The sequence below is a fragment of the Mastomys coucha genome, unplaced genomic scaffold, assembly GCF_008632895.1.
Source record: "Mastomys coucha isolate ucsf_1 unplaced genomic scaffold, UCSF_Mcou_1 pScaffold21, whole genome shotgun sequence".
NCBI classification, from domain to species: Eukaryota; Metazoa; Chordata; class Mammalia; order Rodentia; family Muridae; genus Mastomys; species Mastomys coucha.
In genome coordinates, this window is record NW_022196904.1 from 46,733,088 (window position 1) to 46,748,127 (window position 15,040).

Consider the following 15,040-nt stretch of genomic DNA (forward strand, 5'->3'; position numbering starts at 1 on the left):
GCAATCTCTCCTTTCAGGTGATGCAGCATTAGTTAGTGAAAGCCCGTAGTGTGGTTGGCCAGGGAACATGGTCATGTATAGAGTTTATAATTGTGTGACCTTGTCTACATGGTTTCACTGTTTCCGTTCTGAAACCACAGGTGAGAGGTTTTGTATGTTCAACTACAGTAGGTCATTTTTTGCAGTACATCAAAACTTGAGGATCTATGATTCTAGAAAATATAGTCAGGCAAGAGAATTAACCTAGAATTTGGAAGGCAGAACCTTAAGAGAAAGTATTTTGAATTTTTGAATATGTATTCTCTATTGGTCATACATTGTGTGAAGAGTTTTGTTATGAGACATATCAGATAAAACACAAATCAACAAGCACAAAGACCAAAGCCTGATGACGTATCAGGGCAGAAAAGCAGCCTCTAGAAGTGACACAGTGGACTAGAGATTGCATGTGGCTGCAATCTAATACGAATGCTTTGCAGAGAAGAGGCCAGGGGAAAGTAATTAGGTTCTAATGAGGCAACCTCACACACCTCGCATTTCAGAGGCAACTTTTACAGAAACTACTCAGCCATTTATAAGTCCTGGGACCTTCCTCCTAGCCTTTCCAGATCCATGTTCTAGCACCCACTCATAACCCTCACAACTCCATGTTCTAGAATCTACCAGTATCCATCATAGCTCCAAGTTCTAGAACCCACCAGTATCTCTCACAGCTCTGTGGTCTAGAACTAGTACTATTCCTCACAGTTCCACATTCCAGCACTGGTCTCAATCCCTTACAGCAGTGCCAGCCCCAAACCCTCACAGGTCCATGTTCCAGCAGGCAAACCCATCACTCAGAGTCTCATGTTCCAGAACTGAGTACCTTAGTCATTCAGTTTCATGTTCCAGTGCCTGATCTCCATTAGTCAGAATTCCACATCCCAGACACTACCCCAATCCCTCCCTCCCGCATTTTAAAGCCCCATATACCCAATACCCCCCAGTCCAGCTTTTCAGAATTCACACCCAAAGCATTACAGTTCTAAGTTTCTACATGAACTCACATATATGGTCCAATTACCCAAGCTCCTTAGGCACATCTGCCCTCTTTCATGTAGCAGGTGAGTTCCTGTCTTGATAATGTAGAAGTCATATATTGTCTTCTTATTTTGTCCATTAGCTGTTTGAGGTCTTCAGTTCTGCCTTTAAGGTCTGTGTCACATATTTTATTGATTTTTTTTTAAACCTCTGTGGCACTCTGCTTTGGACCACTTCATGTTTTAGTATATTAGGCAGTTTCTCAGTGGCTTACTATTGACTTTGCTGTAACTTTCCAGGCTCTGCTCTGCATGGGATGCAGGGTTTTTAAGTCTGCAGAGCTGTTCCCACATAAAGGACAGTGGTATGGAGATATGGCACCTCCAACTCTATCCACCCTCAGTATTTGTTGGGGTGTATTTATGCATTTATGCTTCAGCATGGCTGATATTACATCCCTTTGAGTACTACATATGAGGCCTGCAGCTCTCAGAAAAGCACTGTTATTATGAACAACTGTTTAGGGTCCTTTTGTACTAGGGTATACATTGTAGTAGGTGAGGAGACACTCTGCCAGTGCTGATGGTCAAAGGTTTTTGGGTGCCCAAGCCTAGTGACTATACTAACAGATTAGGCTTACAGCTCTGATCTCTAAGGTGAAATGACCTGGACCACATAGCTCGTTCTTCCGTGACCGGGTCCTAAGGGGAAGACGACCAAGAGATGAGACTATAAGAAGATAGGAAAATTGGGGCTTAAAGGTCTTGCATAAGCTATAGCTGATATCAAGTAAGTTTATTAAGAAGCACAGCATCTTATACAGTTTTAATGGGAGAAATGGGATCAAGCCAGCATAAATTGAGCCAAGCAATGTTGCTCAAAGAGAATACAGAATATCTCCAGGGCATTAGAGACTGAGTACACGGCTTTAGGACTGATAACGCTAGTCTCTTCAGGGGGAAAAGAGACATTCACAGGAACTTAATATCTTTAAGGTTCTGGCCCCAGCTCCAGACTGGCTCTTGCTGAGTTTTCCTTTGGGCAATGACACAGGCTCTTTTTGTCCTTTCACTGAGGTCTCTGAGAAAGCTTTGGTTTGGTATGGCTCTCAACAAGTAAAGGCATCAGACAACAATTCAATCTTTAGGAGATGTTTCCGGCTCTGTGTGAGATACCTGGAGGCTTAGTGCTGAGGCTACAATCCCTAGCATTCCTGGAACGTGGCAGCTTTTGCCTTGCTTTCTTGGAGTGTTCTCATAAGCACTCGGAATTCTCCTCAGACAGCTCCATGCTTTGACCATGTCTCAACAAGTAGGGGGCTATTTTTAGAAGTTGTCTTTAGTTTTAATATAAATTCTAAAAATTAAAAAAAATCAATTCCTTATTTTTAGTATCTCATTTTAACTCACGTAGACTTTTTGTAGACTTCTTATTACAAATTACCATTTTAATTAATTTTTAAATCAGATCATTCTTCATTTTAATTAAGAAGGCTGCCTACCGGTGATCTTGAAAAATTTAACTGCCCAGGACCTGGTTAAACATGAAAGAGAAACCAATTTGGAGTTAGTAAAATTCCCCATTGAGAGAACCGTAAAGCCAGGCTATACTTAGTTAGATCTCTTATTCCTCTAAACACTCACAAGGTAGAATAGTCATACCCCAAGTTCTAGATGTTGGTTTATCTTCTCTCTCTCTCTCTCCTCACTTTCTTCTCTCTGCTGAGAGAAGTGCCATCTCTGTTCTCTAGGAAAGGAGGTATGTTTTGAATCAGGATCATGTACTGCTTTTTGGAAGGACTTTCCCAATTGCCCCCTCCCCCATCTTCTCTCATTGGGTTTCTGAATTTTATGTTTACATAAACACGAGGGTGCTCCAGACACCTTGGGTGGCCAATCCCCCAATGAATGTCTGCCCAGGAGATCCAGTAGATTTTTCTTCTTACCCAGGAGCAGGGAATGTTTTCTGAGTTTCTCTGTAAGGCCCTTGCACATTGTGGAGTCTTCCTTCTGACACCTCTGCCCTTTTGGATCAAGGGAAACAAATGTCTCTTGTATCTGGAGTCTTTATCATCATTGTATGTGAAGGGGCACAGTAAGGAAACTGCTGACATGATCATTCCATGATGTGGAATTTAGTGTGTGTGTGTGTGTGTGTGTGTGTGTGTGTGTGTGTGAGAGAGAGAGAGAGAGAGAGAGAGAGAGAGAGAGAGAGAGAGAGAGAGAGAGAGGAGAACATGCAGAGACATCTGGAAGAATCAAGAGCTAAAGACTTGATAAGATTACGGGAGAAGCAGCAGAAAATCACAAAATTAGGCATTCAAGGAGTGCCAGACGACCAAGGCCAAATGCTTCTGAAGGCAGCCCTGCCCCCACCTCCCAAAGAAGCATTAATGAACCCGAAAGCCTCAGGTGAGCTGAGAAAGTCCAGACAAGAAAGTTGATAGTGGCTGCAGGCAATTAGGAGCTGGAAGATTCTGATAAGGTCACCTTACCAATCTCTCTTGGTATTTGTCGCTTTGAGATTGCAGGGGAACAGATCTGCAGAAGATAACCCCCCTAAGCTACTACATTCATATATGTCCTAAGGCAGCAGCAACCCCTGCCAGTTTGCAGGGGACTATGCAGATACAGGGATACATTACAGACCTGCCTTCCTCCTTCAACTACTTTGGAGCCTCAGGCCGTGTTTGTATTTGTCAGCCTGGATTCACAGACAAGAGCCTAACATTACTGTCCTCTGAGAGGCTTAACCCAGCTGCTGCTGACCAAAACAGATGCAGAGCCATTGTCAGACATTAGACAAGGAGGAGCTTGGGAAATCTTGTGAAAGAGTTGGGGGAAGGATTGAAGAATCCGGAGGGGATAAGGTCTCCATTAGAAGGTCAACAGAGTCAACTAACCTGGACCCTTGGGGGCTCCCAAAGACTGAACTACCAACCAAATAACATACATGGGCTGGACCTAATCCTCTACCCCATATATGTAGCAGAAGTGTAGTTAGGCTATCACGTGGCTCCCTCAACAAAGGGCGTGGGTATCTTACACTGTTGCCTGCCTGTGGATCTTGTTCTCCTAACTGGGATACCTTGTCTGAACTCAACGGGAGAGGATGTGCCTAGCCATACAGTGACTTGAGATGTTAGAGCTTGTTGGTACCTGGGGCGGGGGGGAGGGAACCTCCTGTTCTTAGAGGTAAAAGGGAGGGGTAAGGGAGAGGGGCCATGAGTTGGGGACAGGGAGAGGGGACGGGTCCGCCCAGGGCTCGGGCCTCTGGGCAAGGCAGGATGGAAGCAGGAAGTTTGATTGTGCACCCCTCGCTGCCTCTGGGTGGGCATTGGGTTGTGAGAAGCAGCAGGGGTGAAGTACAGTCTGAGGTCACTGGGAACATGCCAACTAGGGGGGTCTCAGCCCCTCACGGAGGCTGAGACCAGCAGGTTCTTAGGTTCTCAGACACTTTGCTGGATGTTGCAGAAGAGCTGAGAGCAGAAGGGGGAAGGGCAGGGGGAGAGCTCTGGCTGGTTCCCGCAGAGACAAGAGTCTTTGGCTTGCTTGGCTGCCTGCTTGGCTTGGTGGAGATTGTAGCTGAGTATGCAGAGAGGCCTCCGAGGGAGGTTAGAGGTGAGGCTCATTAGGGCAAGACCTGCTCCATTGCTCCAGCACAGCAGATCCTGATGAGAAGAGGCAGTCCATGGTTTGAAGGCATTTATTGTAGGAAGGCAGAGAGAGGGAGAGAGTAGGGGAGTAGAGGCGGCCATGGGCACGTGGAGAGAGGGCTTAAGGGAAGGAGAAGGGGGAGCAAGGGAGTGAGAGGCAAGAGTAAGAGAATAAGAGCAAGAGAGGGAAGAAGGGGCAAGCAGCCCTTTTTATAGTGGGCCTGGCCTACCTGGCTGTTGACAGGTAACTGTGGGGGTGGAGTCCACACAGAATATCAAGGATTTGGGGTGTTGCCCTATGTGACTTATGGCCACAGAATTATGGAGCTGGGGCCTTGAGTCAGGAGCCTAGTGATTTGGAGCATGGCAAACGGGCCTTCCGTCCCTTGCAGAGTTATCTGCTGGGTCTCCGGTGTTTAAACCAAGCTCAACCAGAAAACAGGCTGCCTTTCACAGTCCCACAGTGATCAGGACGTAAATGAATGAATAAATAAATAAATCAATGGGGGGGGGGAACCCATAGCTCTCACTTTAAATAGAGTTTATTCTGGAACCAAATTTGAATATGCATGGGTTGAGAACACACATTTAGATTTGTCAGGTTCAAGGGAAACTAACGCCATTTCCACAAATTCCAAAAGGCAGAAGGGACATATGGCTACCTGTGGTGGTGCCTATTAGCATACCAAAGTGCGTGCAGGCCTCCACACCTTTCAGTGTCACAGGTGTCTGTTGTGCATTTCAGAGACTGTCTTGGCTTCTTCATCTCCTCCCTTACCCTAAATCCCCCACCTCCTCCCCCCCTCCCCAACTCACAGACTCCCCTGAAGCTACTCATCTCATTCTCCTTAGGATCTTGCTCAACTTCACTTTTGTTTCTCCATAGTTTGAAAGTAGAGGAGGAATTTTGCCAGGCCCACTGTCTAGGACTTAAGCATCACAGAGGAAGGAAGAAGTGTTAATGTATGTCATCAATTGACACTGAAAAGCAGAATGCAAATGAAAGAGATTATTACAATTTAGTAGCAATGTGTTAAGTTTTAGGTACTTATATAAAACAAATATAGTGCCAGGTACTTGTAGTGTACCCAAGAGGGAGAATTGTGGAGCTTTGAGTTTGAGGACAGCCTGATCTACAAAGCTAGTTTCAGGTCAGCCAGGGCTACACAGAGAAACCCTGTCTTGAAAAATCCAAAACCAAGGTGATGATGATGATGATAAACAAAAATAATAAAGTGAATATACTAGCCCTTAAAAGTATGAACATCGAATATTTTTAAAAACATAGATATAAAGTTACTTGAAGGTGAAGTTGGAATTTGCGGTACAAATGGACACATAGACATTTCCAGCTTTGGCCTATTTTGAATAAATGTTCAAAACATTCAAGCCTTTATTTGATACATGTTTTCACTTGTGTTTAGGCATTTCCTAGTAGGATTGTTAAGTTATATGTCTAATTTTTTTAAGAAACTCTTTGAGCCGTTGCTTTAACATTTTGCATTCTCAGTGACAGCGTATGCAGGATCAGATTTCCAACCTATTTGGCTTTAGAAATTCCATGTCCACTGGATTGTAACTAAATAAGGCAATATCCTTTTGTGATTCGGTTATATGCTGAGGTCTCAGTTAGATAAGGCAGCTGTCTGTGTGCAGACTTAAAAGTAGCCTTAGTAATTGAAAAGGGCTGATTTATGTCCTTAAACTAAAGGTTCTGCTGCTTAAAGAGAACATAGTAAATAATTAATGATGCTTTACTGTACATTTCCTTGAGCATACTTTCACAGTCATTCTGGAGATGGAAGCAACTTTCCAAGAACCTAGGCTGCTGGTGGTTGTGGGTCTCTATTGGGCTGCCAAAATATCAAACCCCTTGATGCCTTTTTCACTCGAATGGTGTGGCACACAGCAGCACATGGAGCACTCACATGTCAATACATGCTTTTTGTGTCTTCCTTTCCAGATTGTTCACCGAACCCTGGCAGCCATGTTGGGAGCTCTTGCAGCACTAGCAGCATTGGCTATGGTTGGAGATGTAAGTTGCCATGTTTCATTTACTGGCTTTCCACTAGATAAAGTGCCAGGCCCAGGGTGGACTAGTTGCTTCAAATTGTTTTATGTGGTGTTTCCATGTCTTTTGCCCATGATTTATAGAGGCATGAGGTGACAAACTTGGTTTAAGAAAGTTGTCATTGAATATAAACACATACTCATCTATGTAGTGATAGTCTTCGTTTGGGCTGGAGAAAGCCTCCTTAGGCATGCATGTACCCAGTGTGGGGTCATGGAGGTGGACCAATCAGGGATGAGGCTTTGTTCTGTGGCATTGTGGGCCCTAGAGATGCCTATATGTAAATAGTGGCATCCACTTGACTTTCTGCCCAGCCATTGGCTGTATAGCAATTCTTAAAAATCAGTCGAAGCCAGGTGGGGGCAGGGACCCTCAGGTCTGGAAGTACAGCTCTGAGAGCTGAATTAAGACAAAGCATTGGAACCAATCCCTAACAGGAACTGACTTAGGGAAGTTGATAGTGCTAGCATGGTAAAGTGGGAGCTGCTCAAGCTGGATGGAGTCTGTGGATGTGGGGTGCTATCTGGGATGAAGGGAGATTGCCTCTGATTTGTTTTATAAAACCAATGATATGTTTTGTACAGAGTGGTATGGTGTGGAGGGAGGGAGTGCCTCAGCGGGCCCATGTTGAGGCATCTCTCTCTTGAGGTATCAACCATACTAAGGGTCTAGTATAGAATAGAGTTTATTTAGGGGATGGGAAAGGGAATTGAGAAGGGAGTAGAGGCAGAGAAAGAGAGAGATCAGAGGACAGAGAGAGAGAGGAGAGAGAAGAAGCTGGCTGGGAACACATGGGGGGAGGAGAGAGAGGGAGAAAGGGGAGAGAGAGAGAGAGAGAGAGAGAGAGAGAGAGAGAGAGAGAGAGAGAGAGAGAGAGAGAGAGAGAGAGAGAACAGTCAGAGAGAAAAAAAGGTCAGAGAAACAAAAGAGAAGCCAAGCAGTCCCTTTTACAGCCAGGCCTACCTGGCTATTGCTAGGTAATTGTTGGGCAGAGCCTAGAAGGAATGTTAACATGCTAACAGCCTCCAAGTCTCTGAGTCATGCACTTGTTCTCACAAGTATGGTTCAAATAATCTGTTTCCTTTGGAAATTGCTCTTATGGCATATAGCAGGCACATACATCAAGAAGCCCCCTGGGCACTCCATGAACTGCCCTTTCCCAGGCAGGCTAGGTTCTGGCAATCCCTCACTTCACACTTTGTTCTAGTGGTACTTGTAGAGTAGAATAGATAGCTGTCAATCATACTGCCCCACTGAGGAGACCAAACCAGCAATCCAGGCAATAATTCTTCCTAGAGCTTCCAGGATTACATCCCCCACCCCCTTTTATGAATACTTTGGATGTGACAGATGCACTGGATCATGAGTGTTGTTCAGCAGTGTGATATAATTCAATTTCAAAGGCAAGTGGATGCTGTGTTTCCAACGTAGGCCCAGTGTGTGTGCTTGCAGTAAGGGCAGCCCATTTTTAGAGCTTTATCGGTAGGTTGATGCACAGGATTAATTGGCAAATTTGTGCTTTGATTACAGAGACCCAGCCTGACCCACGTGGTGGAGTGGATTGATTTTGAGACTCTGGCCCTGCTGTTTGGCATGGTAATTATAGTCTTCCCAGCAGGATATGGCTCCAAGTCTGGGTCCTTCACTCTTCCACAGCTGCTGATCCTATCATTATAGTCAAGATGGCATCTCTCTTGACAGGGCTTTACTGAGAAGTGTTAATACAGGTCTAGCTAATTTTCCCCAGGGAGGAGGGAATGACTGGTGCTAGTTTGCTAACTGAAGCCTTCATCTCTAAGGCCTTTGAACAATGAAGTGGCATCATTACTTCCCAAAGTTAGCCATTTATTTGAGTTACTACCCTTAAGATAAGACATTGACACATTTCAAATACATAAACCATGGAACAATTTCAGTGATTGGGAAAGTGATTTTAATTATATAAAGAAAAGTGTCCCTAAGGAATAGTTCAGTACTTGTAGTTTATCATACTGGTAAGCTGTGAGGAACATTGCTAGGTCAGCTTGTAGAAAGGAACGATAAACTCATAGAGGATTAGTGTAGGACATGAGTTGTAAGTCAGCTAAGCCAGAACAAAAGGAGGTTTGGCAAGGCCCTGGACCAAAGTGGGAACGATCATACGTTCTTGAGTCGTTCTCTTACAAGGTCTGTATGCTTCGTCTGCACTGCACTAGGAGGCCCAGTTTGTAGAATACCAGTCACCAGGCAAACTCATCTTTCTGCTGGAGTCAGCTGTAGGCTTCAAAAGGACACAGAGCTGTCATCCTCTTTGAATGGGAGGGTGGAACAGAGCTTTGAACTCAGGTTTCACGGAGGAGCCAGCAACTGTTGGGTGCTGAGAAAGGCATAGGGCTTGTCCATCTGGATAGAAGGAGGAATCATATTAGGTGTCTATAACATATTAGTTTTTAAAAAGTTAAGCGAATGGTGCAGTAGTTTGCTAGAACTGCTCTAACAAAGCATGATGTGGTCTGATGAATGAAAACCTGTCTCTCACAGTTAAAGAGGCTGATGTCTGAGATCGGAGTACCAGCAGAGCTGACCTCTGCTAAGACTCCTTGGCTGTCTTCTCTCCATGTGCCTATATCTTAGTTCTGTCATCTTATCAGGCCACTGTCATATGCAATTAAATTCCACCTTAATGATCTCATTATAAAGTCAGCTGTCAGATTCAATAAAGGTCTACCCTAATGATCTCGTTGTAATGCCTAAAAGTCCTGTCTCTGTGTGCAGCCACATTTTTAGGCACCGGAAGTTAGTAGTTCAACTTATAAAATTTGAGGAGGGACAGAATTCAGCCTATAAAAAAAAAAGGTCTGATTTATTTTCTCAATTAGAGTTGCTCCAGCAGCCATTTACATCATCTATACTTTTGATGCTATAACGGTAGTGCACAGAGTGGGACTTCCTTTGCCTGACTTATTTCCTGGGACTGCTTGCCCAAGACCCTGTTCTATCAGACAGTGACAGAATGGCTCCCCATAACAAGAGAAAGCTACACAAGCTGCCACCCACGTGTGTCTACTTCTGTTCACATGATGTACTGCATGCTACAGACAGCCCCACTGGGGGTGGCTGCTGAGTTAGGAAGCTGCTCTAGATAAAGGTAGTGCTGAGTTAAAACTGATTCAGAAGTATTTGTGTTTCATACAGATTATTCGAAGTGTATTGGGCCCACCAACACAGCTACTTCATATAATTTTTATATAACCCAACTACTTTATATAATTTCATCAGACTCTCACAGTGACCTCACAGGATAAAGGACATCCAGAGGTAAAGTGAGAAACTTGAAGTGTAGAGTGGTAAGGCAAGCGCAGCTTTTTGTTATTGAAGGCTTCAACCTGCACTTACCCATTCCAAATTCAACAGGTAGCAGTGTGGGTGAAGGGTAGAAAGTCAGGACTGTGCTCTGCTCTTAAATTCCATGGAGGACCCAGTCTCTGTGCTGACCCTAGGAAGAAGGGTTTGAGCATCCGAATTAAAAAGGGAGCCATATCAGATATCTACAAGTTAAAAAAAAATTGAATAAATTGAATGTTATTCCACTTCTTGGCAAATAGGAAATTTTACAGCAAGTCCAGGCTTGCTAGAATTTCTGGTTGATCAAGCAAAGAATAAACAGGGCACTATTTCTGTTAGCCCATGGGGTGTCTGTTTTTCTCACTTGTCATCAGTAGAAACACAAGTAAGCATTCTTGGTGCACACAGGATTGGAGGACCATTGTTTCAGTATCAGTGGTCTAGCTTGTTCACTGTCATCAAAGTTGTAAGAAAAAAAAAATTAGCTCAATTATTTTAGAAACCAAAATTTGATACAACTTTAAGCCTATTCAATGGCTGAGTGCTGCTTAGAGGGACGATTGGTTACAAAGGCCGCTTCCGGGCTGTGGCTTTCCGTGCTTCTAGCTTCAAGACCGATCAAGCCATCTGTCTCTTTGGTCTGTAAAATAGAGTGGAGATAGCACTTGATATTTGTTGTCAGGATTAGATGGGTTGATAACATATCTTAGGACAATGCCCTGGATAGAAATATTCACACAAACCATCTGTAAGAGGTTACACTCGGAGAGGTCATATATGGATAACTGAAGTGCTGGACATCCAGGAAGACTAAACTGTTCTTGAAGCTTAGCTGTGAGGAGCCAGAGTCCAAACTCAGGATGGGTCACTTTGACATCGTTCCAATGTGGTATTTTGCTAAAAGTCTTTGCTGTCTATTTTTTTCCTTTGTAGATGATCTTAGTAGCCATATTTTCAGAAACAGGATTTTTTGATTACTGTGCTGTAAAGGTAGGTATAGTATTGCAGTTGTTGGCAATAAATAAATAAATAAATAAATAAATGCAAACATATTTATATATAATCAAAATATAACTATAAATGTGATCAATAATTAATAATATTAATTGAATAATACTATTTATTAATCCTAATTTACATATTTAGTAGATTAAAATATTTAAAATTCCGTCTTTCTTTCAAAATGGCTTCAGGAAGCCTGGGGATAATTTCTGTGCTAAGAATGATGTAAAAGCAACACTTCCAGCTTTTCCAGAAGAGAATGAAGAAGAAACTAAGGGCAAAAATTCTCCCCGTAAGCATTTGTGTATAACAGCATTTGAATGAGCTGGTTGGGGCTACACATCAAAACCTAATTTAAAAGTCTGAATATGTCAAACCATCAGCCTCTGATTGCATTGCCTTTTGGAGACATATTTTCCATGTTTACTTTCTAGACCTCGATAGTCCTGATTTTTATATTTGGGGAAATCAGTTTTGTTTTTGTTGTTGTTTTTTTAAATTTGTATGAATAATATTTTAACTGGGAACGAACAAAGGGCCTTGCATATGTTCATTACATGTCTCATCACTGAGCTAACATGTTAGCTCCTTAACGGTCTTATTTTTTAAAATTATAATTATTATTATTTGGTTGACAAATGGTAATCATATATGTTTGGAAAATATAATATGTTTCAATGCATATGCATACAGAGTGTCCTGTTTAAATCAAACCAACTAGCATATCCTTACAATAACTTTTTTTATGGCAACATATTTGAAATTTACTTTCTTTGTTTTTGTTTTTGAGATGGAGTTTCTTTACATAGCCCTGACTGTCCTGGAACTCACTATGTAGACCATGCTGGCCTCAACTTTCAGAGATTTGTCCAAGTATTGGGATTAAAGTTGTGAGCCACTACACCCAGCTTAAAATTTACTTTTTAAGTTATTTTGAAAGATGCACTAGTCATCCTACTTGTACAGAAGCTGTCTAAACCCATATCTTTTTACTGTGCTTGGAACTGGGGTCTCTTATTCTCTCCCACTTGCTTCTATGGGATCAGTTTTCTTGAATTACCTATAGAAATGAAATCATATGGCCTTTGTATGTGTATGCCTTATTTATTTATTTATTTTAAGTGTTTGTTACACTTAAAATAATGCCCCACCTATTATATTATGTTAAATGCTGAAAGTGTGAGGATTGTATAGGCAAATAGTGTTTCATGTTTATGAACATGTTATTCGTCTGCTAACAAACATGTTGGTTCCGTATCTTGGAAGAGTTCTCTAAAAAATATGGCCCAGGTGTTCATCCCTTCACCATATACATTTGCTGCCCATGGTTATGCCTTTAGCTCTTTGAAACACATCTGTACTGACTTCCATAATGTACTAATTTTACATCAGTCTAGAAGGATCCCCTTTCTCCTAATCTTCTCCCATGCTTGGTCTCTTTCACCCACTATCTCCTTTCTGCTTTTAAAACAGGGTTTCGTTTAACATAGTCTTGCCTCAGACTCACTATAATCTGGATGAGGGCCCACCTCTATCTCCTCACTGCTGGTATAACAGACCTGAGCCACCATACTGGTTTAGGTGGAGCTGGGGATTGAACCCTGGAACTTGGGCATGCTAACCAAACACTCTACCACTGACATACAGCCCTGTTATCTTTTATCTTTTAAAATGGAAATCATTCTAACAGGTATGAAATGGTAACTCATTACGGTTGGACTTTGCATTTTAACCAGAACCCTGGACCATCTGTCAATGGGTCTGAAGATTTGAATTGAATCTTCCATGCATAAGGGAAGATCTTACCATTACCCTAGTAGATGAGGAGATCTTGGCACACTCTACTAATGCAGAAGCTTGGTGCTAATCTTCACTTCAGTTTTAGAATTGAAAATTTCTTTTTAAAAAATAATTTCTGCAACAAAACTGTGCAAATTCTGAATGAGAATATACTTTGGTCACCATATCTTGGAGTCATTAGTGAAAACATAGCTTTTATTGTACAGATGTTCTGATTCTGGCTTGTTCTTTCTTGCATGTGTCCTAGGCATACCAACTTTCTCGAGGAAGAGTGTGGGCCATGATCATCATGCTTTGTCTCATGGCTGCCATCCTTTCTGCCTTCTTAGATAATGTCACTACAATGCTCCTTTTTACCCCTGTCACCATAAGGTGTGTAGAATACTTCCAACATTGAAATCAAGGCCGAGTTTCAAGCAGATGTGTATTTTTTTGAGACGTATGCATTTTCTGGTTGTACCATCTAGTTTCAATGCTCCTTCCTTACATCTACAAAAATTTAAGGGTCCAAAAAGTCCCTAGAGTCCAGCTTACTGAATTTCAGCCCAGCCAGATCTGTCTTGTGTGACTGCAGAATATAGTCACAGGTACAGGTGACAGCATAGGGTAAACATACCACAAGAAGTTGGAGGACATGGGCCTTGCTTTCCAAGACATAGACTATCCCAGAGAATATAGGCAAGAGATTTGTGCAGATCGCTAAGGTACAAAGAGGTTTTGCTCATGATTTCCCACATTTTCATCTTCCACTTATTCATAGAGCTTAGTTTTCAGCAGATCAGGGTATTGGACTTCCAAAGATTCTACAACAAATATCATGCAGCCAACCCATAGCCAATCCAAGTAAGAAGCAATTAAGGTAATAATTCAAGTAAAGAGCAGAGAGCAAGAGGGAGAAAGAGAGGAGAGAGAGGAGAGAGAGGAGAGAGAGGAGAGAGAGGAGAAAGAGGAGAGAGAGAAAGAAAAGAGAGAAGAGAGAGAAGAGAGAGAGAGAGAGAGAGAGAGAGAGAGAGAGAGAGAGAGAGAGAGAGAGAGAGAGAGAGAGAGAGAGATTAATGTCTCTTTAGAAAAGGGAGGGCAAATAAAGGTCTAAGTCAGCAGGCTTGGTGTTATTTTATTGCTGGTGATTTTTGATTGCCCACCACTCTCTTCACTGAAGGCATCTGATAGCCGATGTCTGTTACCTGCTCCAAGCCCTTTCCTCTTCTGTGGCCCTACACTTGGAGCTCAGCACTCCCTCAGGGCTGTGGGAGCAGGTAGAAGGCATAGCATCAGAGGGGTAGCTCCGACTATGGTTGTGAACTTAGAAGAATCTTTGTTATTCGTGGTATCTGAGGATGTTGCTGCTCATGTTCACTCCCTGCATTGTGTGTGTGTGTGTGTGTGTGTGTGTGCCCGCGCGCACATGCACACGCTCATGCATCTGCATTGATGTGCCTTCTTGTACAAGCAAATACTTTAAAAAATTTGGGTTGTGAACAGGCCTTACCACTGTCTTACATTCGTGGTAGGTTATGTGAGGTGCTCAATCTTGATCCAAGACAAGTCCTCATCGCAGAAGTGATCTTCACAAACATTGGAGGAGCTGCCACTGCCATTGGGGACCCACCAAATGTTATCATTGTTTCCAATCAGGAGTTGAGAAAAATGGTAAGTAACAGCACGGTAGGGTTGATTTCAGGAAATGTAAACTCAACAGAGCACTCTATGCAGCGTCCTTTACTAAATACTGTGAACCAAGGTTCTTGCTGTCACCTGCTCACAGCATGCACTATTATTGGTCATAAGTAGTTGAGGAGAGGCACTCTACAAGATGAAAGATCTGCATTTAGGAGCTGTGTTGACATTAATGTGACGGGAAGTGCTTTTGTCACTGAGAACATCAAGAAGAAATGTCTAGGAAATTACAAAGGGATATAACAGTGGCAAGGAGTTCCAGGCACACATGCCTAATAGGCTCAAAGAACTCATCAGCATCTCAGGGCACAGGGCATCATCTGCCCCCGTCGTTTCTAATCAGTTTGGGTTTTCTGATCTTCCTTTCTTTTTTTTTTCTTTCTTTCTTTTTTTTATTAGATATTTTCTTTACTTACATGTAAGTTTCTCCTTTCCCAGTTTCCCCTCCAAAAAACAAAGAAACAAACAAAAACAACAAAACCAAACCCCTG

General features: G+C 42.7%; 1 protein-coding gene across 1 annotated transcript in view; it reads left to right on the forward strand.

Moving 5' to 3' along the window:
* The window catches only part of Oca2 (OCA2 melanosomal transmembrane protein), a 272,921-nt gene that overhangs the window by 73,302 nt on the left and 184,579 nt on the right, over positions 1–15,040 (forward strand). The window contains exons 10-14 of the mRNA XM_031386823.1: positions 6,639–6,710; positions 8,277–8,342; positions 11,004–11,060; positions 13,120–13,244; positions 14,384–14,522. Of these exons, the coding sequence (XP_031242683.1) occupies positions 6,639–6,710; positions 8,277–8,342; positions 11,004–11,060; positions 13,120–13,244; positions 14,384–14,522 (459 nt within the window). The remainder of the gene's footprint in view (positions 1–6,638; positions 6,711–8,276; positions 8,343–11,003; positions 11,061–13,119; positions 13,245–14,383; positions 14,523–15,040) is intronic.